The sequence below is a fragment of the Sceloporus undulatus genome, chromosome 9 (assembly GCF_019175285.1).
Source record: "Sceloporus undulatus isolate JIND9_A2432 ecotype Alabama chromosome 9, SceUnd_v1.1, whole genome shotgun sequence".
NCBI classification, from domain to species: domain Eukaryota; kingdom Metazoa; phylum Chordata; class Lepidosauria; order Squamata; family Phrynosomatidae; genus Sceloporus; species Sceloporus undulatus.
In genome coordinates, this window is record NC_056530.1 from 25,843,549 (window position 1) to 25,863,620 (window position 20,072).

A 20,072-nucleotide genomic window follows, 5' to 3' on the forward strand; every position below is an offset into this window, starting at 1 on the left:
CTATTCATCCACCCATCTATTCTTTCCATCCATCCATCATTTCTTTCTATTCATCCACCCACCCATCTATTCTTTCCATCCATCCATCCATCCATCCATGGGATATAAGATGGCCTCAAAGAGAGCAGTTTTGGGACCAAGGGAAGTTTAAATCTATCAGTCAAAGAATTCCAGGTGTTGGCCATTGATAGCCATGGCGATAGCCAGGTGGAGAGTGTCCAGCCTTTGGCCGCAGCCACAGAACTGACCATTGGGAATTGGGTGCAAGGGCAGCCCCTCTTTGCTTGCTCCATGAGACCCATCTGTGGAAACGCAGCTGCCTCGGTGTGCAAGTGGTCAGTTGGCAACCGTCTTAGGTACGCAGGTATTCTTGGAAAGCGTTTCCTGGCGCTCTCTGCCTGTTTCTCTGACTCTCAGCCTCAGCAACAGCAGATGGAGGAAAATGCCATTCCCAGCAAATGGCAGCTATGCGCCTTCGTCATTCCCTGCCACAGCTGTCCCCCAACCGATGCAGGAAGAGTTCTTTGAGAAGGACAAACCTGAGACAACAACAACAACAACATGCGTGTATCTATATGTGCCTTCAAGTCACCGGTCGACTTCTGGTGACCCATGCATTTCACAGGGTTTTCTTAGGCAAGGGATGGTTCTGCCATCTCCTTCCTCTGAAACGTGGCCTCCAGCGCCTGGTATTTGTTGGAGGTCTCCCATCCAAGGACCAACCAGGTCTGACCCCAGTTAGCATCCAAGATCAGATGGGATCTGGTGCCTTTAAGGGATGTGTGTCTCATCCAAGGACCAACCTATGGTGACCTCTTGAAATCTGCGGGTCCCCAGAAGTCAACCGGTGACTTGAAGGCACATATATACACGGATGTTGTTGTTGTCGTTGTAGTCTCAGATTTGTCCTTCTCAAAGAGCTGTTCCTGCATCGGGAAATTTTCTTAGGCAAAGAATCCTCAAAGATGGGTTTCCCAGTTCCTTTCCCCAAAATAGAGCCTCCAGCACTCACTAGCCGTTGGTGGTCTCCCACCCAAGGACTAACCAGGCCTGACCCTGCTTAGCTTCCAAGACCAATTCATAGGGTTTTCAGTTTCATAGAGCTTTCCTAGGCAAGGAATCCCTAGTTTGGCACTGATTTAAGTGCCCTGTTTGGAAAGAGGTCCAGCAAAGCCTGGCATGGACTAACCACTCCACTGCCATGGCAGGGACCGACCCGTTCTTTGAAAACCCTTCACTTCTGACCTCAATGCTTGTTCGGACCTTTCTCCGAAATCCATCCCGCTCATCTACCGGACGCCGTAGGAACATAAAATCCCCCGTTTGCGTCCGCTTGCACCGGGGTCAGCCAAGTAGGGCTTGCGTCGTTCCAAGGGAACAGGGCCGAGAAATGCCAAGGGTGCCCATCTGTTTACCCTGCGGAGAGCGACAGATGCCATCCTTGCATTTGCTGGCTTTTCCCCAGTTGCTCTGAGAACGTGAAAACCCCAAATCTGCAAAGTGTGTTAAAGAGAAAGATTGGGTCCCCTTGGCTTTCTGTGTCTTCCATTTTCCTCTCTCCAGAAGAGAAGAGAAAAGAAAGGGAAGGAGGCCAGAGTCAGGGAGGATGTCAACATTTATATCCCTTTCCAAGAAAAGAAAGCAAGACTCAAAGGCATTATTAGTTAGTTCTTGGACTTTTGCTGTCTTTTCCGAAGCGAGGTTGACACAAAACGGCGCAGTGATGCCACCTAGAGGGACCAAGGCGCCAATGACGCTGTCCAAAATGTCCAAGGGGGAAGGAAACACCCCTCGGAGGAGGCATATGGGTCTCCCCAAATCTGAGGGCGCCTTCCCCGCGCAATCCCAACATTCAGAATGGTGGCCTGGCGAGAGTCCTGGCGTGTGCCATTTTTCAGTAGATGGCTTCGTCCATGTTGTCGTCGCTGTCGCCCCCAAAGTCCTCCCCGTTGTCGAAGTAGGACATGATATAATCCGTCTCCTGAAAAGAGAGAAGTAAAGGGGAGAATCCGCACGATTGACCCTTTTCCTGAATTAAACCACCAAAGTAAAATGCCTCGAGAAGTGGATTTCTAGGTCCCCCAGGGCAACTTTATGGTAAACATGCGTCAGATGCTGCCCACAGAAATGCGCTGGAAGACCTACAAATGCCTAGAGAAGTGAATTTCTAGGTCCTCCAGTGCAACTCTATGGTAAACATGCGCCGGACGTTGGCTACAGAAATGCATTGGAGGACTCTATAGCAAACATGTGCAAGACGCTGACCACAGAAATGAGCTGGAGGACCCACAAATGCCTAGGGAAGGGTCTTTTCTAGGAATCTCTCGGTCCTCCAGCGCAACTTCTGGTGAAGGTTAACCATAGAGTCACAATGGAAGGCCTAGAAAGTCCTAGCAAGATAACCTCTCTAGGCATTTGTGAGCTACTTAGCCTTCTCTATCAGAGGCTTCTGGTGCCACAACAAACTATAGTTCCCAGAATCCCATAGCACTGAGCCATGGCGGTCAAAGCAGTGTCAAACTGGGTTGTTTCCACAGTGCAGACGCAACCCTCACCTCCTCAAACTCCTCCTCGTCGTATTCCTCCTCCTCCTCCTCCTTTCCTTCCTCACCCTCTTCTTTCTCCTCTTCTTCTTCGGAGGTCACCTCCTCTTCTTTCTTCTCCAAAGTCTAGGATACGGTTCAATATCATCATCATCATCATCATCATCATCATCATCATCATCATCATCATCATCATCATCATCGTTTGTTTCTATAGCGCTGTCAATGTGCACAGCGCTGTACATACCGATAATTGATCAATCAAATCAAATAAGATGGTGATTATTAAGACCAGGAGCCATGGCAGCTAAAGGGGTGTCAAACTGGATTATATATATAGAGTCCAGTTTGTCCCAGTATAGAGATTACCTCCAGCTTCTTGATGGTTTCCTCCTTTTCGGCTGGAAGCTGCGATTTGCGTTTCGGGGCCAAAACAGTCAACCCTGGACCCAAAACAGAAATACAACCATAAACTATGGACGCTCTGTGAATAAAGAATTGTGGATACAGAGGGTCAATGGTATATATATATATATATATATATATATATATATATATATATTATCTCTCAAGTTCTATCAAATAACCAATGGCTTCCTCTCCTCCTTAGCGCTGGTTCTCTGACACGCTTTTAAAAGGTATGTACTTTTAATGTGTCTTTAACTACATGTTCTTTCTCTTCTCTCTACCTTTTTCGTTCTAGTTCTCGATGCCGGAGGAGGAGGAGGACTTACTCTGTTTCCGTATCTTCCGCACCCGGATCTTTAATTCCTGGGGGAGCCGGCTCCAGTCTGCAAAAAGGTCAGGAAAAGGGTTATTTTATAATGCATTGTAAATTCAGATTAGGTTTCCTGTTTAAAATCACCCCTTTTGGTACACAATCTGCCTCTCTTCATACATATATGTATGTATATGCATGCTCCATTTTGCATTTTTATATATATATATGCATGCTCCATTTTGCATTTTTATATATATATATGCATGCTCCATTTTGCATTTTTATATATATATATATGCATGCTCCATTTTGCATTTTTATATATATATGCATGCTCCATTTTGCATTTATATATATATATATATATGCATGCTCCATTTTGCATTTTGCATTGCACATATGTGTGTGTGTGTGTGTTCATGCTCCATTTTGCATTGCGCAAATATATATATATATATGCATGCTCCATCTTGCATTTTGCATATATGTATGTATGTATGTATGCTCCATCTTGCATTCTGCATTGTGCATATTATATATATATACACACACACACACACACACACACACACACATGCTCCCTTTTGCATTTTGCATTGCGCGTGCGCACACGCACACACACAAACATATATGCAATTCAAGATGGAGCAATTTTGTCTGAAGAGATACCAAAATATTGCAAACCATTAGCACAGCTATGCCTGAAATAATATATACAATTCATAATCAATAATCAATGAAGAACAAGAAGGAAGCAGAGTTGCTTTTTGGCAACCTCTTGCAAACGTATCTATGGAAACACTACATTTTTTATGAGAAGACACAGCCTTATGCCTATGATAAGATCTTTTTATTGTTGTTGTCATAAGGCCAATGAGAACATTTTCTCGTATTGTTTTATAAGATCATATTCTAATATTCTCATTTTCATGTTCTAAGAAAGTCTGTTTTAATTCCTTGTTTAAAACGTTGTTTTAATGGAGCTGCCTTGGGCCCCTTTTGGGGAGAAAGGTGGGATTATAATAAAACACAATCCATTCTATTAGTACTAGTTATAGTAGCAGAACTAGTTATGAATCCTAGTGAAAGGTCTTGACTTACCAGGGTTCCACTCGATGGCATTATCAACAGGGCCAGACGCCTGGTATTTGTCCGAATAGCGCTCCACATCTGGGACAAAACAAAAAGGATCCCAACAAATATAGACAGACAGATAGATAGATAGATAGATAGATAGATAGATGCGCATGCATGCATGCTCCGTTTTGCATTGGGCATTTTTTGGTAATTGACTGATTGATTGATTTTTAACCACTAGAATTGAATATAATAATAATAATAATAATAATAATAATAATAATAGGAAGGAAGGAAGGAACGAACGAACGAAAACAAAGAATTAAAACATAAATCAACTGTATTGAAAACAGGGGGGAAAAGATAATAAAAAGCATATTATTTTGCCATTAGAGCAGCCTTTTAAAATGTTGTTCAGGCATATAATAATAATAATAATAATAATAATAATAATAATAATAATAATATTTAAGTAAATAAATAAATATTACAGCAGTTAAAACAACAATACAAATGCAATCATTCAATAAAATTACGACAATTGTTGCATTATTAATATATTATTATTATTATTATTATTATTATTATTATTATTATTATTATTATTATTATTATTTTCTTATATCTTGCCTTCGTCCCAATACTGTATAGGGACTCAGTATAAGAGCCGCCTGATACAGAAACTCACATGGGTTGCCAAAATAATCCGGTTTGACACCGCTTTCACTGCCACAATCCCATGCTATGGCATTCTGGGATTTGTAGTTTGGCAAGATATTGAGCCTTGAGTCTCAGTTAAAAACTCAAACCCCTGGATTGCATGGGATGGAGCCACGGCAGATAAAGCAGAGTCAAACTGCATTAGTCCCTCAATGCGGACGCAGCCTTGCGTGTCGCAATATAATAATAATAATAATAATAATAATAATAAATGTCCTTTTTACCTTTCTTTGGCGCAGATGGCTTGATGAAATAGGGCAGGTTTTTGGTGGCTCCGCGCAATTCCTGCTTCAGGGCCAACATGTATTCGACTTCTTCCCCCGTTTGCAGAGGGACCGGCTTATAGTCCAGGGGCTGCAAGGACAGGCCAGGAAGGCAAGGACTGCATTCATTGGTTGCTTCTGTATGTCTATACATATATACAATTGCATAAATGTTATGAAAGCATTGCGCAGCGTTCACAACCATTGCTTTCTAAGGAAACCCAACCAGGCATTTGGCAGCATGCTGCAAGGAAATGCGGTGGGTTTGGTTCCAGGATGACCAAATCCGTGGATGCCTGAGTCCCATTAAATGCAATGGCACAGCCAAGGGGTGTCCCTGATAGGAAATGGAAACCTTGACAGGTTCACTTTCAGATGTGGCCATAAGCTGGAAATGAAGGCACATGACAAGAAGTCTGGTGCAACAGTGTTGGCCTATGACTCTGTCTGGGGTCCTGGGTTTGAATCCTGGCTCAGCCATGGAAAAACCCAGACTCAGAGGAAGTGACCAAACCTACAAACGATGGTGTCAAATGAGTCTCACTATGGATGGATGGATGGATGGGACTTACAGGGAAGAGGGGCGAGGGCTGGAGGGTGGGTGGCGGAAGGGCCTCTCCCTTCCCGATGCCCACGGCCTCCACGTTGAAGGTCATGTGTCCACCGCGGCCGCGGCCACGTCCACCTCGTCCGGCCATGATCCGTCCTCCAGAAGGGAAAGCTCAGTCCGTCTTCGTCCGAAGGCGAGCATCCGCTGGACCTAAAGGATGAGAAGGAAAGGGTTTATTCCTCTCTGTCCCTTCCATGATGATGTCCATCCCTCTCCAGAAAGTCCCAGTAAACAAGCATCATATTTATCATCTCAAACTCCCATATAGATAATATCATATCATATAAAAGGATACATTCCAAATAGCAACCCTTGCTTTTCCATTTTATTATAGAAGAGACCCCATTTTGCTCTGCCATTTATGTTTGATGAGACTCCCTCCAGGGCTAGCTTTCTGCTTGCAGGGGAAATGTGCCAGCTTTCTCCTTGCAAGGAGCTGGCTCCCCTTACTATTGCCATACCTCGATCCTCTGAAATGCCTCCTCCAGTTCGCCTCCTCCTGGCAGCATGGCTGTCTTTGGACTACAGCTCCCAGCATGCACCAGCATATACTAGCCATGCTGGAGGATCCTGGGAGTTGTAGTCCCCGCAGCCATTTTCTCTCCCCCAACCCAGGCAAGTCTCTCCAGCCTTCTGGCCCCGCCCATCGGACTAGAATCAGCCAATCAGGTGAGGAGTCCCTACCTTTTGCCTGGCGCTGGCTCCCTTCTGCAAAAAGACTCAAGAGAAGTCAGAAGAAGAAGAAGCAGGAAAAACTCAGCATTCCTTCCGAGCATTCGAAAGGGGCGGAGCCTCTCCCTGCGGGCGGCCAATGGGAGCAGAGAGGAGGGCCTGGGGCGTGGCCTGAAGGACTCTTTTGAATAAGGGGCGGGGCTCCATGCCCTATTCTTTGGAGCAGCAGAATAAAAGCTTGGACACAGTTGGAGCGAGCTTTTTCCCTGCTGCTCCAGAGAACAAGAGTCAATGGAGCAATGGATGCCAAATGCAGGGAAAGGGATTCCGCTTCAACATTAGGAGGAGGTTATTGAGAGTAAGAGCTGTCTGGCAGGGGAAGAGCCTCCTCCTTTGGAGGCTGCCTTTAAGCAGAAGCTGGATGGCCCTCTGTCAATGGGGATTTGCTTTGACGGGGAGTTCCTGCATGGCAGAAGAAGAAGGGGCTTGGACTGGATCAGGGCCCTTCTTGGGGTCTTCCAACTCTAGGATTCTATGTCTATATACACACAAGTGTACACACACACACACACACACACATATGCCATATATATATACATACATACATACACGCACACATGTACACACATGTGCAGTATAGTCACACACATATACATATATACACATGGACACACATACAAAGTATGTTCACACACACACACACACACATATATAAATATATACACACATACACACACACATATATACAAACATGTACACATACACACACATCTAAATATACATAGTATATTCACACACACACACACACACACACACACGTTTTTAATGGACTCACACCTTCCATTAACAGAACCGTACATATCATATCATGTAGTATCAGAAGAACCGGTGTGGTATGTTGTTTGAGCATTGCATTGGAGCATGACCCTGGGAGAGCATGGTCCAGTTCCTGCTCAGCCATAGAAACCCATTGGGCAATGTTTGGGCCAGTCACACTCTCTCGGCCAAGAACTTTGGGTTGCCATAAGTCAAACAACCTGGAGGCGCACAGCCGCACATTTCTCCATTGCGACTCACATCTGTCTCCCTTGGCCTCCTGCCCAGCAGTCGCTTAATATTGCAACTGATATTAAAAATAAGCCCTTTCTCACAAGTCTGGGGTTGTATAAATAGCATGCGGTGCGAATGCGCTGGAAGGTGCCACAAGGGAGGCGGAGTGGAGGGAAAGGTGGCAAAGGAGGGAGGAACATCTTCATATTGGACTCTCAGTTGCAGCATCTCCTTGGTACCCAGCCGGGGAGTTGCCATGGCAACAGAGTCCGGGTTGCCGGGGAGGAGGAAGGATGCAGGTGGAAGGATGCAGGAAGAGATGGAGATGGAGATGGAGAGAAAGGGATGAACTGCAGGGAGAAAAATCAGAAAGGGGTGGGATGAGACAGGGACTAGCAATATATATATGCATACATTATATATACTAAAGGTAAAGGTAAACATATAGATAGATTTATATTAAAATGTATATATGTATATAGAATACATATGTATGTATATTTTATATACTTATAATACATGTGTAACATATATATGTATACATATATATTTAAATGTATATATGTATATAACATATATTTATAACACATGTGTAACATATATGCATATACAGTATATATATTGCATACATATGTATATAACATATATTTATAACACATGTGTAAAATATATGCATATATATATATATTGCATACATATGTATATAACATATACTTTTAACACATGTGTAAAATATATATGCATATATATATACAGTATATATATATAATGTATTGTATATGTGTATATGTATATGAGACATTGAGGCTTCTCTTGCCAGAGAGCTCCGGTGCCACAGTAAACTACAATTCCCAGGATTCCCTGGCACTGAACCAGGGCAGTTACTGCTGTCTCGAACTGGATTATTTCTGCAGTGTGTTTGGGACCTTGGGCCCCAGTTTAAGGATCTGGTTTTCAAGCTTTTGGGGAGATCTGTGGGTCCACTTTGTTTCCAAAGACATCACCCCAATTACTTCTTTTCTCTCTCTTTCAATCCCTGGCTTTAACCCTTGCAACAGCTTTGGGCTGAGAGAATGTGAGTCACCCTGGGAGAGGTACGGATTCGAATCCAGGCCTTCCTAGGCCAAGGCTCCACTCCTCACCTTTGAGTTGCTTTGGAGTAACTTGCATCAGATTTGGTGATATTAAATTGCGGCGTTTAGTTGGCTGGGTTTGGAAATGCCCCTGGGCTCTCTCTCCTGGGCAGAGGAGGAAGAAGAAACCAAACGGCCTGTTTTGGAGAAAGGCTTGTGGAAATGTGGGCGCTATCTAGGTCACGATCCCCCTCCTCTGAGCAACACCTGCGCCGCCTCCGTCCCTTTCCTCCCAAAATAGCTCTTGGGTGCCAGGATGACATTCGGAAGCAGAACGCCAAAAATGGCTCCTTAAGCCAGAGTTTAAAACTGCAGATTTACCTGAATTGTGCAGGTGAGTGTGCTGCTGGACCACACCTCCCATCATCCCCACCTGGTTATGCACGATGGGAGCTGGAGTGCAACAGGCCTAGAGGGTCCCTGGGTCAGGGAACATTGCACTGAAGAAGGAAGGCAGATCCAGATCACCCCAAATTGTCTTCAAATTAGGGTGACCTTAAGGGTCATGGGGTTTTCCAAGGCCGAGAGAGTGGGACTTGCCCAACCTTAAATAATAACAATACTACTACTACTAATAATAATAATAATAAAATTTATTAATAGCCCACCCCTCTACAAGATGCAATCTCCAATTTATGGCAACCCTAATGCAACTCTATCGTGGGGTTTTCATGGCAAGGTTTGCCTTCCTCTGAGGCTGAGAGACTGTGACTTGCCCAAGGTCTCCCAGTGGCTTTCCACAGTTGAGTGGAGGATTTGAACCCTGGTCTCCAGAGTCACATTCCGACACCCAGGCCACTATGCAACACCAAAAATGCATGTGCTTCTGTTATTCTGTTATTCTTTTTATGGAGAGCTATGGGGAAGAGCAGCGGGGAAGGAACTAAATGGCATTTTTGTGGCCTTCTTCTGTGTCACAACCGGAGAGCTAGAAGACACACAAAAAGGATTTGCAAATTGCAAACTGTAATTAATCTTAATTTTCCAGACCCAACACGACGGCGAAGAGGAGGAGGAGGAGGAAGATGAAGCCAGAAAAGGAAAGATCCCACCTTCGTGCATTTTGCACAGAAGCGGCTCGCAAAACGCAAGGACTAAAAATGTGCCGGAGACGGAGGCATTGAATTGGTAACTGCTAGAAATCTGGGGGTGTTTCAGGGGTTTGAAAGGCACCCTTTCCCTCCTGTCCCCCCCCAAATAACCCCCCATAAACACTTGCACAGTGTTGCAACGGAGGAGCTAAAAATAGGAGGCACCAGAGGCTGGCGATGTGAGATCTCTCCAAGGAAGGCTGGATGCAGAAGCGCATCCAGATGGAGAGCCAGAGAGCACCATCTTAAAGCAAAATGTCAATTTTCTCCCCTTAAAAAAAGGCATTGCTTCGTAACGATTGGCCTGCCGCACATCTCTCCGATTCGAGCGCATGCTACCATGCCAAAGGCGCAAGGGAAGGAGGAGAGAGACACGTGGACGATGCTGCCGCCGCCGGTGCAAAGACAGAAAGGGAAGACCACAGTCAGCGGCCAAAGATGCTCGAGGGATGAAGCCAGGTATGGATGGGGTCTATTCAAAATCTAAAGGGGGGGAGCCATGCTCTTTTCATTGCAATGGCTTTTTGCAATGCATCCTTGTCAGGAGTGGGAAGGTGGGCACCTTTTGTGCCAACTTTGGTCTGGGTTTTGGAGACAAAATGAGCAGAAAGGAAGGGGTCCTATTGAGAAAGAAGCCCCCTTTGCAAGCCATTTTGCAATCCTGGACCAGTTTCTTCTCCATTCTGCTTTTTCATTGAGGTTTGCTTTGCAAGCTTGAGAGCTGGGTCCTACCTTGGTCCTGCCTTGTGCCTCTGGATTTGCCAATCCCAGATGGGGAAGAAGGAGGGCTATTTGGGGTCTTTTATTCCTTTAATCCTCTCCTGCTGGGTTCTTTTCTAAAAGTGTCCCTGCAAGGCTGGTTCAAGAGGACCAAGGCACAGATCGGTTTCTCTGGGGGTTGCCAAATGCACTTTGGGGCTTGTCAATGGCTGGCTTTTCCTTCACTTTGCCTACAGTTATGTAACCAAAGCGGAGGCGGAGGCGACCCTCTCTCCCTCCCCCAAGCAGGCTCATTTTAAGGTTAGCATAGATAGGATGGGATAGATAGGATGGGATAGGATAGGATAGGATAGGATAGATAGATAGATAGATTAATAGATAGATAGATGGGATGGGATGGGATAGATAGGATAGGATTTTATCTTTGCACACCTTTGGCATCCACCACAAAAAGGCCTTACATTCAGGTGGGAGACACCTTCCCTTCCCAAAATACACGTCTCCCCAAAGAATACACCATTGAGAACCGGCTCTACCTTGGAGACTAGGCTTTCCCACACTGGGAAATAAACCCTGTTTTGGGCACATTCTTACAAATCCTTGTCCGTGGGAAAGAACCTCAACAAAGTAGAAAAGATTTGCTATTATATATATATATATATATATATATATATATATATATCTCCTCTGCCTTCTCCAAGCTTCTCAGTTTCGCCACTTTGCTGAAGACAAAGCTGCGGGTGCCTGGTTTATACCTTTGCAATATTGGAAAACATTGTAGGATGCAAAGCAGGGATGAATAGGTTTTTGGGTCTTGGTGGCAAGGATGCTGTTTCGGTGGCCAAGGGATCTTCCGATGGCTCCTGATCAAAGATGGCTTTTGCCATCTGTCCAGGTTCCAGGGAGAGAGAATGAGAGGCAAAAGGAGACAAAAGGAGGTTGCGGTTGATTCAGAGCCTCGCTTGTCGGGAATAAACCCAGCGGCTGGCTGGGAAATCCCAAGAGACTCAGGACATGAAAGATGGATTTGGCTGGTTTTTGATATACGGCTCTCTAGAGGAATTGGGGAAAGATGGGATCCAGGAAAGCCGCAAGGATAAGAGGGGTATATTTTGCATTGAGTTTTAGTATGCAACATATTGAAAACCAAACACCTCCCAAAATGAAAAGCAGCACTTGGACCACGTTTGGTCTTCTATAGATGTTTTGCACTTCGGTTCTCATCGTTCCTGACCGCTGGGGCTTCTGGGAATCGAAGTCCAAAATGCCCAGAGGACTAAAGTTTGGGAACCATTGGACTAAAGGAATAATGAGAAGATAAGGGTCCCAATGCTGGAGTCAGGCTGTGGCCCTCCGCTTTGGATGTTGGGCCGGAACGGACAGCCATGGGGGCTTTAAAAGGACTATGGTTTTGGGGTATGCTGCAAAGCAAAAGGGGAATGTCCCAACTTCTGGTGACCCAAAGGCGAAGCTATCCTGGGATTTTCTTGACAAGGTTTGTTCGGAGGTTTGTTCGGAGGAGGTTTGCCATGGCCTTCCTTTGAGGCTGAGAGAGTGTGGCACCCAGTGGGTTTCATGCCCATCCCAGCCTTGAGATCCAATCCTAAATCTGAGGTCAACCGATGGCACTCCTTGGCATGAATCATGGGCATGGTTTGTGGGCAGCGGAGCATTCATCCACTGCGGTCCATTAGTCTTGGTTTGTAGTCCGAAATGGGATTTATGGGCCATGGTGCGAATTTTGCCCAGCCGTCCAGAGCAATGGTCTGTTTTCCCTTTTTTGGACTTCAGCTCCCAGCATTCCTGACTGCTGGCCGATCTGGCAGGGGATTCTGGGAGTCGAAGTCTGAAATACCCAGAGGACTAAAGTTTGGGAACCAAACTAAAGGAATAAGAAAGTTTATGGCTGTCCCTGAGGGCTTACAAGAGGGACTTCTCCTCATGCAAAAAGGCCGCCTTCGCACGAGGGGCACGAGACCCTCGCACAAAGAGGCCCTCTTCGCACGACGGAGGCAGCTGCTCCCGAAGGCTCCTCTTCCGACGAAGGAAGCTGACCTTTGCAAAAATAAAACATTGAAAGAACAGGATGCCAGCATTAAAAATATGGCTGCATTAATTACCCTTTTCCGTTCTGGCTCCGGCGGGTGAGATTCTGATTCAAGGCAGATGGTTTTGGGCCGCCGTGCCCAGGAGATGCCACAAATTGTGCCTGCAGGATCTTTGGCGGCATGTGGACCAAAGGTTTCGCCTCAGCAAAGCTGGCGTGGAGCAGGCCTTCGCGGGGAGAGATAGTTGGCAGCCACCACGAAAAAACTGTGCCCATTAAAGTGCCACTTGCAACCTTTAAAACCCTACATAGCTTGGGTCTAGACTATATAAAAGTCCATGGTTGGTATCCTCTTAGTTAGGACAGTGGTCCCCAAACTTTGGTCCTCCAGCTGTTTTGGCCTTGGCCAGCAGTCAGGAATCCTGGGAGCTGAAGTCCAAAACACCTGGAGGACCAAAGGTTGGGAACCACTGAGTTAGGATGTACAAGACAGCGCTGCGCAGTAGTTTGAGCGTTAGACTACGACTCTGGAGCCCAGGGTTCGATTCCCAGCTCCTTCATGAAACCCATTGGGTGACCCTGGGAAAGTCACACTCTCTCAGCCTCAAGGGAAGGCCATGGCAAACCTCCTCTGAACAAATCATGCCCAGAAAATCCCATGATAGGGTCGCCATAAGTCGGAAACGACTTGAAGGCACACAGCACACAAGCTGAACCTTTCATGAACCACTAAATGCACCTGCGGAAGAAGATTGAAGTCTAGGAAAGCTCAGGCTGCCAACTTCTTTCTTTCAGCCAGTCGCAAAGGTGCTGCAAGATCTCTCTGCATACTTTTGGACACTGCATTATATTACATTACATAAATGCATCTGAGGAAATAGACTGAAGTGTAGGAAAGCTCCTGCTGCCAACTTCTTTCTTTCAGCAAGTCCCAAAGGTGCTGCAAGAGCTCTCTATGTACTGATTCTATAGACTAACAGGGCTATATCTTTGAATTCAGCAGCAACAACAGTGTGTTACCCAGGGCTGGGCACATCTGCCCTTGATCCTTCTTGTTGTTAATACCCTCTTCTTTTGTCCTTTCTCCCTCCAGGTCTCTGGCCACACTGAAATGTCATCCTCGCCCTTGTCTTCCTCATCCTCCTTTTCCATCTTGGTCTGGTGACCGTGGCTACTAGTCCGTTGCATTGCCACCATGGTCCACACCGAAGGCAGTGCCCTTTTGAAGGCCGTCTGGCAGGGCAAGTTCCGCCTCACCCGCCTCCTCCTGGAAGGAGGTGCCTACATCAACGAAGGCAACACTCAGGGTGAGACCCCCCTCATCGCCGCCTGCGTGGCGCCCTACGAAGACCCCCGGAACAAGCCCCGCATGGTGCGCTACCTCCTGGAGAACGGGGCCGACCCAAACATCCCTGACAAAACGGGGAAGTCCGCCCTGATGCATGCCTGCGCCGGTGGGGCCGGTGCGGAGGTGGCCACGGTGCTTCTGGACCACGGGGCTGACCCCAGCGCCAAGGACTATTCGGGGGCATCGGCCTTAGTCTATGCCATCAACAAGGGTGACCGGGCAACGCTGCAGGTGCTCCTGGACGCTTGCAAAGCCAAAGGCAAGGAGGTCATCATCATCACAACGGACACCTCCCCGTCTGGCACCAAGAAGACCAAGCAGTACTTGAATTCGCCTCCGTCGCCAGGAGTGGAGGAGAAACGCTCGCCGGCCTTGTGCATGTCACCCTCAGACATTGAGCTGAGGACCGCTCAGTCTCCAGGAGCCAGCGAGAAGGAAGAGGAGAGGGACGTCTTCAACTTCACCATGGCCACCAGGATTGGCTGTGCCGCACTTCCGCACGCCAAAAGCAAAGAGGTAGAAGAGAAAGCCCTGGGGCTGCCTCCCAAAGGTCGACCCAAACCACTGAAGAGGTTGAACTCTGAGCCGTGGGGTTTGGTGGCTCCTTCTGCCTTGGCTGGGTCCCACCAAGAGAAAGCCCGGACCCCAGAAGACCGGATGACGGCGGAGATGAATGGCCTGAGCATCTCCAAAAGGCCTCCGTTGTCTCGCCGGCACAGTATGGAAGGCCAGGAGTCCTCCTCCTGCTTCAAAATGGCTGGCAACCAGGCCTTGGAGGATGAGCAAGCCTCCAGCCTAGAAGCCTCCTGGGCTGAGAAGGTCCACATCAGCCACCTCCACCAGTCGCTTGCTCGGCGCAACACGGCTCCCGAAACCCAAGAAGGCATCCAAGGTGCTGGTCAGCGGGGTCCAGCACACCCCAAGCTGAACTGCTTGGAGCACCCCGAGTCTGACTCGCTGTGTCCCGACTCCATCCCAGGTTCCCCCGACTCCGGCCGGGTGTCCATAGAGAGGAAGAAGTACAACATTTCCCCCTTGACCCTACCATCCAGTTCCTCCCGGGAGAGCTTGGAGAACATCCCAAACGCCGTCTCCCCGATCACTATGCGTCGCCGGGCTCCCAGCCTCCTCGAACGGAGGGGCTCCGGGACGATGTTGCTGGACCACCTCGCCCATAGTCGGCCGGGCTTCCTGCCTCCGCTCCATTTGAACCCACATCCTCCGCTTCGTGACCTCCGGTCCAACGGGAAGCCCTCCTCTCCGGCGCACAAGGGGCTCTTCCCCGTGGCCCCTTCTTCTCCGAAGGGCAAACGGCTGCTCCGGAGGCACTCCATGCAAACGGAGCAGATGAAGCAGCTAGTCACTTTCCAGACCCTCCTGGCCCAAGGCGACTCGGTGGCCAGCTAGGAAGGACGCCATCCCGATGGATGAATGGACCGCGTCCTTGTTTTCTCCATCCAAGGGTGGGAAGGGGCTTGGAGAACCGTCTGCGATGCCCTTCTCGCTCTCGTCACCAGCCTCCGGGCCCCGTAACGTCTTCGTAGTTGGGTTTCCACGTCTTCCTCCTCGCTCTCGTTTCCGGTCTTCTGTGTCGTAGCCGCCATCTTTATTCTCCTTGACCTCCTGGATGTGGAAGTGGACGCTTAAATGGACCAGAGTAAAAGGAAAGGATATTTCAAGTGGTGCCATGGAAGAAAAGAACAAGTGATCTGGGGGTCTGTTGGTCTCTCATGGCTTTTCTTCCTACAAGATTCCTAACCTGTTGGCCATGTCTTTCTGATGGGAAAGACTGACGGGGGTCCATCAACAAACCCAACACACTCCAGGACCACTATATGGGAGATGCTTGGTTGTCGGGTTTCCTCTCCCGTCCAAAATTGGGACTGTCCTGGGTGACAAATCTGAACGTAGATGACCTATCTGGTGATGGCAGTGGATGAGATCCCCAAGGAGCAACCTCCATCACAACCAAGTCCACACGCAAGATGATTCCTGCTGTGGCTAGCTGACCTCTAGGAACCCAACAACTCTATGGTTTTATGGACTAGTTGACCCCTGAGTATCCTTCAACGCTATCATCTTATGGACCAGCTGACCCCTAGGTACCCAACAAGTCTATGATTTTATGGACTACTTGACCACTAAGTACCCTTCAACACTATGGTTTTATGGACTAGCTGACCTCTAGGTACCCTAAAACTTTATGATTTTATGAATTAGCTGGGCTCTGGGTATCCTAAAACTCTATGATTTTATGAAATCCAATTTGGAGGCCCAATTTGGGCCTGGAAACTGGGCATCTCGTGGGCACGATGTTGCCTTCAAGGGTCCGTTCTCAGCCTCTTGGAATGGGATCCGCTCCTGCGTTGGTCACTGTTGTATTTATTCTTATGACTGTTTGTATGGTGTGTGTGTATGCGTCCAGCGGGTCCCTGTACTTGGCTTGTGCATGGGAGGTGGGAGGCCAGATCCCAAGGGTTGCGTGCCCAATTTCAGGGAAAGAGGACGCGTGAATGTATCCGCACAGTGGCATTTAGTACCAGACGCCTGACTATCTCAGCATTTCCTTGCCTGGCATCCTTGGAGGAGAGATGAGCGCTCTCCCTTTGGATGGATCGGGGCTCACTTGGGTCGGTTCCTGGACCAAATCAGGTTCCCCTTGGGTCTACCAACAGTTTCCCAACCAAATCCAGGTCTGTTTACAAGACTGTCATGGCATCACTGGAGGAAAACCCTCCGAAATATTGAACCTGGGGACAATGCAGTTGGCGTGATTTGCAAAATCTCTGGGCGACAGATTTCTTTCTTCCAAATGCAAACCAGACAAAGCTTCCTTCTATCCTTACTCACAAGGAGAGCCATGCCTTTTCATGCTCCGTTCTGGAAAGGCTGGGCCTGCATTGTCCTTATTCCTGGGATCCATTTGCAAATTCCCTGCTCAAATCCTTTCCTCCATCCATCCAGGGAGGGTTAACGGATTCCGTTGATCCATTGTGTCTATTATGTCCCAATGGAGGCCAAACTACCTGGGATGTGGACCTAGTCACAATCCGAGTAGACCCATTCGAATCAATGGAAAAATGTGAGTATTGACCTATCCGGTTTCCACTGATTCCTTCTGGCTTTGTTAGAGCCTTGAGTCCATCTCCCAAGGCTCTAACCATTTCCCCACATTGCCTTTGGAGATGCTTTTGGGGGTCACCCCAGCCTCAACCAACTTAAATCTGGGGGTCATTCAAAACTGCTTGGGATGCCTGGGTTTTAGCCTGAGCTTTAAAGGCAATGCCCATGTTGCTGCATCTTGGATGGGTTGCAATGCTCAGCAGCCAGGACCTTGCCATTAAATTTCAGGCTAAAAGCCAGAGCGGATTCCCTTTGGACTCCTTCTCAAGATGTCCGAACAATGGTTCGATTCACCCTCCCAAAATTCTTTGGCCTGAGAGCAAGGTTTCTCAGCATCCTGGGGAAAAGGGTCTTCCGAAGGGATGCCATGGCAGCTCATTCTTCGGATGGGGAAATAAAGTCAGCTCCAGTCTGGGAGGGTGCCTTCAATCGCCATTGAGATGGAGGCTCCCTCTACATCCTTCCTCTTCCTCTTCTTCCTCCAGCGTCTTTGCTGGGCCTTGGCTTCTTCCAAAATGGGGCTTAATGCACCGACCCATGTCTGTATGTGCCTTTGACACCATAAGGGTGACAAAGGGGTGCCAATGGGGTGGCATAGGTCTTTCCAGCTCCTTCCTGCGCTCTCTCCGAAGGCCAGGCAAAGCAATAGAACTAGGAACAACACTTGAAGTTATGAGCCCTTCCAAGGATGCCCTCTTCCTTGGGTCACAAATAGGCTCATGTTGGGATATATAGTCCAGACCTAATCCATTTAGGGCTTCCTAGGTCACAACCAGCACTTTGAAGAGTGCTTGGACACTGACTTGCAAACCAGTGGCTCATTGGCGCTGGTGCATGGTTGCGCATGGGTTTGAGAGTTGCACATTCAGGGTCCCAGTTCCATTGTGTGCGCATCACCCTTGGTGCGTGGTTGCACATGGGTTTGAAGGTTGTGCATTCAAAGTCTCGATTCCATTGTGTGCGCATCATCCTTGGTACATGATTGCTCATGGGTTTGATGGTTGCGCATTCAGGGCTTCAGTTCCCTTGTGCGCAGTCATCATCCAACCGATGGCATCTCAGGCTTAATGCTTCACTCCAGAGGCAGGGATCCGAACCCGGCGCCCTCGACAGCCCCATGATCCATCCTAATGACCCTTTATTTATTTAGGGAGGGGATAATCAATTATTATTATTATGATGATGATGATGACTATTATCTTTGCACTTTCTGGTCTTTCTCTTCCATTTGTCGTAAAAGCACAATGTCGCCCTCCTGTGGCCAAACGCACAACTTGCCGAAAGGCGGAAACGCCGCCTCTCCGTTAATAGAGCTTTTTTTCTGTGCTGCAGAGTCCAATAGAAATAGATATGAAATGACATATACAGTATAGATAGATAGAGATACATATATATATATATATTATAAATACAGAACCAAAGTAACGGTGATTTGGATTGTGGCGTCTTTTGTGTTCTGCGTCAATACTAGAAATAATGCAGCTTGACATGTCTCCGTCCTGCAGAATTCTGGGATTTGTAGTTCGGCAAGGCAAAGGAGGAGAAGGCTTTTGCAAAACTACAAATCCCAGGATTCCATAGGAGATTAAATGCAAAAATTCATTCACGTTTCCTATACAGTGGTATCCCGGGATACGAAATACCCACGTTACGAAATTTCCGGGTTACGAAAAAATCCAATTGAAAAAAACTGTTCCGGGTTACGAAGGTTATTTCGGGTTACGGAAAAAAAATTGGTGCTTTTCGGCGCTTTTTCGCACCAAATCGCGGCTTTTCCCCATTAGCGCCTATGGGGTTTCGGCTTGCGAAAGCCTTTCGGGTTACGAAAGCGGCGGCGGAACGAATTACTTTCGTAACCCGGGGTAACACTGTATATACATACAGCCTGAAGGTAATTTTATATATGGTTTTAAAAACTATTTTTGCGCATGGAACAAAGGTTGATGGCGCCAAAGCATCCGAAAGAGTGCGCCGCTCTTTCGGATTTTGGGAATCCTGGATAAGAGACAAAAAGACATATATGAACAAACATGGCGCAGTGGTTTGAGCATTGGACTATGACTCTGGAGACCAGGGTTCGAATCCTCTCCGTTTGTGCATGGGAATCCACTGGACCACACTCTCTCAGCCCCAGAAAAACCCATGGTGGCTTCAACTTAGAGTAACCATAAGTCAAAAAGTCACACATAAACATTATTATTATTATTATTATTATTATTATTATTACTACTACTATTATTAGCCAGGCAGGCTCTTGGTTGCAAATCCCATCTGCCCGCCAAGCCCCATGGATCTGACATTCCTTGGGGAATCAATGGACAGTGGTGTTTTTGAACATCAATCCCTTAGGAGCCAGCAGATGCTCAGAAGTGGAAGCGCAAGCGGCGCATGGTGAAGCCAAGCAGAAGGCGAAGGAGAGATAAAGCCAGAATAAGCTCTTGAATTATCACTTTATTTTTTAAATGGCCCTTTTAAACAGTTGCCGCAAAAGCTTGTGTCTGTCTCAACGCACAATTGTATTATCTGAGGCTCAAGCCGGCGCATGCCGTTTCCCTAAATCTGCGCATGCATGGCCTCTGAGCATGCCAAGAAAACTCTATGACAGCCTTTGGGTCGTCATAATGACTCGAAAGCGCACAACAATAACAACAACAAAAAGGCCCACCATCAACACACAGAATACTTTTGGTGCAATATTTTTGTTAAACAGAAGAGTATGCATTCATTCGTTGGTTCGTTCGTTCATTGTTTCATTCATTCATTCATTCATGCTGCCTTTCTTCCAGGGTAAGACCTAAGGCAGCTTGCAAAGCTGAAACAACATCCGTGAACAAGCTGACAATACAAATTAAAACACAATTAAAACCCACCACTTTAAACTCCACAGATGGATAGATATATTAGATAGATAGATAGATAGATAGATAGATAGATAGATAGATAGATAGATAGAT

At 47.2% G+C, this 20,072-nt stretch overlaps 2 protein-coding genes across 5 annotated transcripts; one reads left to right on the plus strand and one right to left on the minus strand.

The window, feature by feature from the left end:
• Positions 1-1,597: 1,597 nt before the first annotated feature.
• POLR3GL (RNA polymerase III subunit GL) lies at positions 1,598-6,761 on the minus strand. 2 transcript variants are annotated; one of them, XM_042440750.1, is made up of 8 exons: positions 6,619-6,761; positions 5,897-6,084; positions 5,286-5,415; positions 4,366-4,434; positions 3,278-3,334; positions 2,913-2,986; positions 2,556-2,669; positions 1,598-1,981 (listed from the first exon to the last, which is right to left on the minus strand). In XM_042440750.1, exons 2-8 carry the CDS (start codon positions 6,020-6,022, stop codon positions 1,895-1,897), a joined length of 657 nt encoding a protein of 218 aa, XP_042296684.1. In that variant the 5' UTR covers positions 6,023-6,084; positions 6,619-6,761; the 3' UTR covers positions 1,598-1,894. The 2 variants fall into 2 exon arrangements, with proteins under 2 accessions (XP_042296684.1, XP_042296685.1); XM_042440751.1 differs by lacking the exon at positions 6,619-6,761 and adding an exon at positions 6,396-6,549.
• ANKRD34A (ankyrin repeat domain 34A) lies at positions 3,245-18,517 on the plus strand. Of its 3 annotated transcripts, XM_042440749.1 has the most exons (4): positions 3,245-3,344; positions 9,778-9,917; positions 10,163-10,339; positions 13,741-18,517. In XM_042440749.1, the coding sequence occupies exon 4, from the start codon at positions 13,843-13,845 to the stop codon at positions 15,400-15,402; it is 1,560 nt and encodes a 519-aa protein (XP_042296683.1). In that variant the 5' UTR covers positions 3,245-3,344; positions 9,778-9,917; positions 10,163-10,339; positions 13,741-13,842; the 3' UTR covers positions 15,403-18,517. The 3 variants fall into 3 exon arrangements, with proteins under 3 accessions (XP_042296683.1, XP_042296680.1, XP_042296682.1); XM_042440746.1 differs by having other exon boundaries at positions 9,778-10,339; XM_042440748.1 differs by lacking the exon at positions 3,245-3,344 and adding an exon at positions 5,267-5,464 and having other exon boundaries at positions 9,778-10,339.
• Positions 18,518-20,072: the final 1,555 nt, after the last annotated feature.

Coding starts and splice junctions, on each gene's coding strand:
- POLR3GL (XM_042440750.1), bottom strand. CDS start 6,022: ATGGCCGGACGAGGTGGACGTGGCCGCGGCCGCGGTGGACACATGACC. Junction 4,435..5,285: donor GCCATCTGCGCCAAAGAAAG/GTAAAAAGGACA, acceptor GTTTTGTCCCAG/ATGTGGAGCGCTATTCGGAC. Junction 2,987..3,277: donor GCGGAAGATACGGAAACAGA/GTAAGTCCTCCT, acceptor TTTTGGGTCCAG/GGTTGACTGTTTTGGCCCCG.
- ANKRD34A (XM_042440746.1), top strand. CDS start 13,843: ATGGTCCACACCGAAGGCAGTGCCCTTTTGAAGGCCGTCTGGCAGGGC.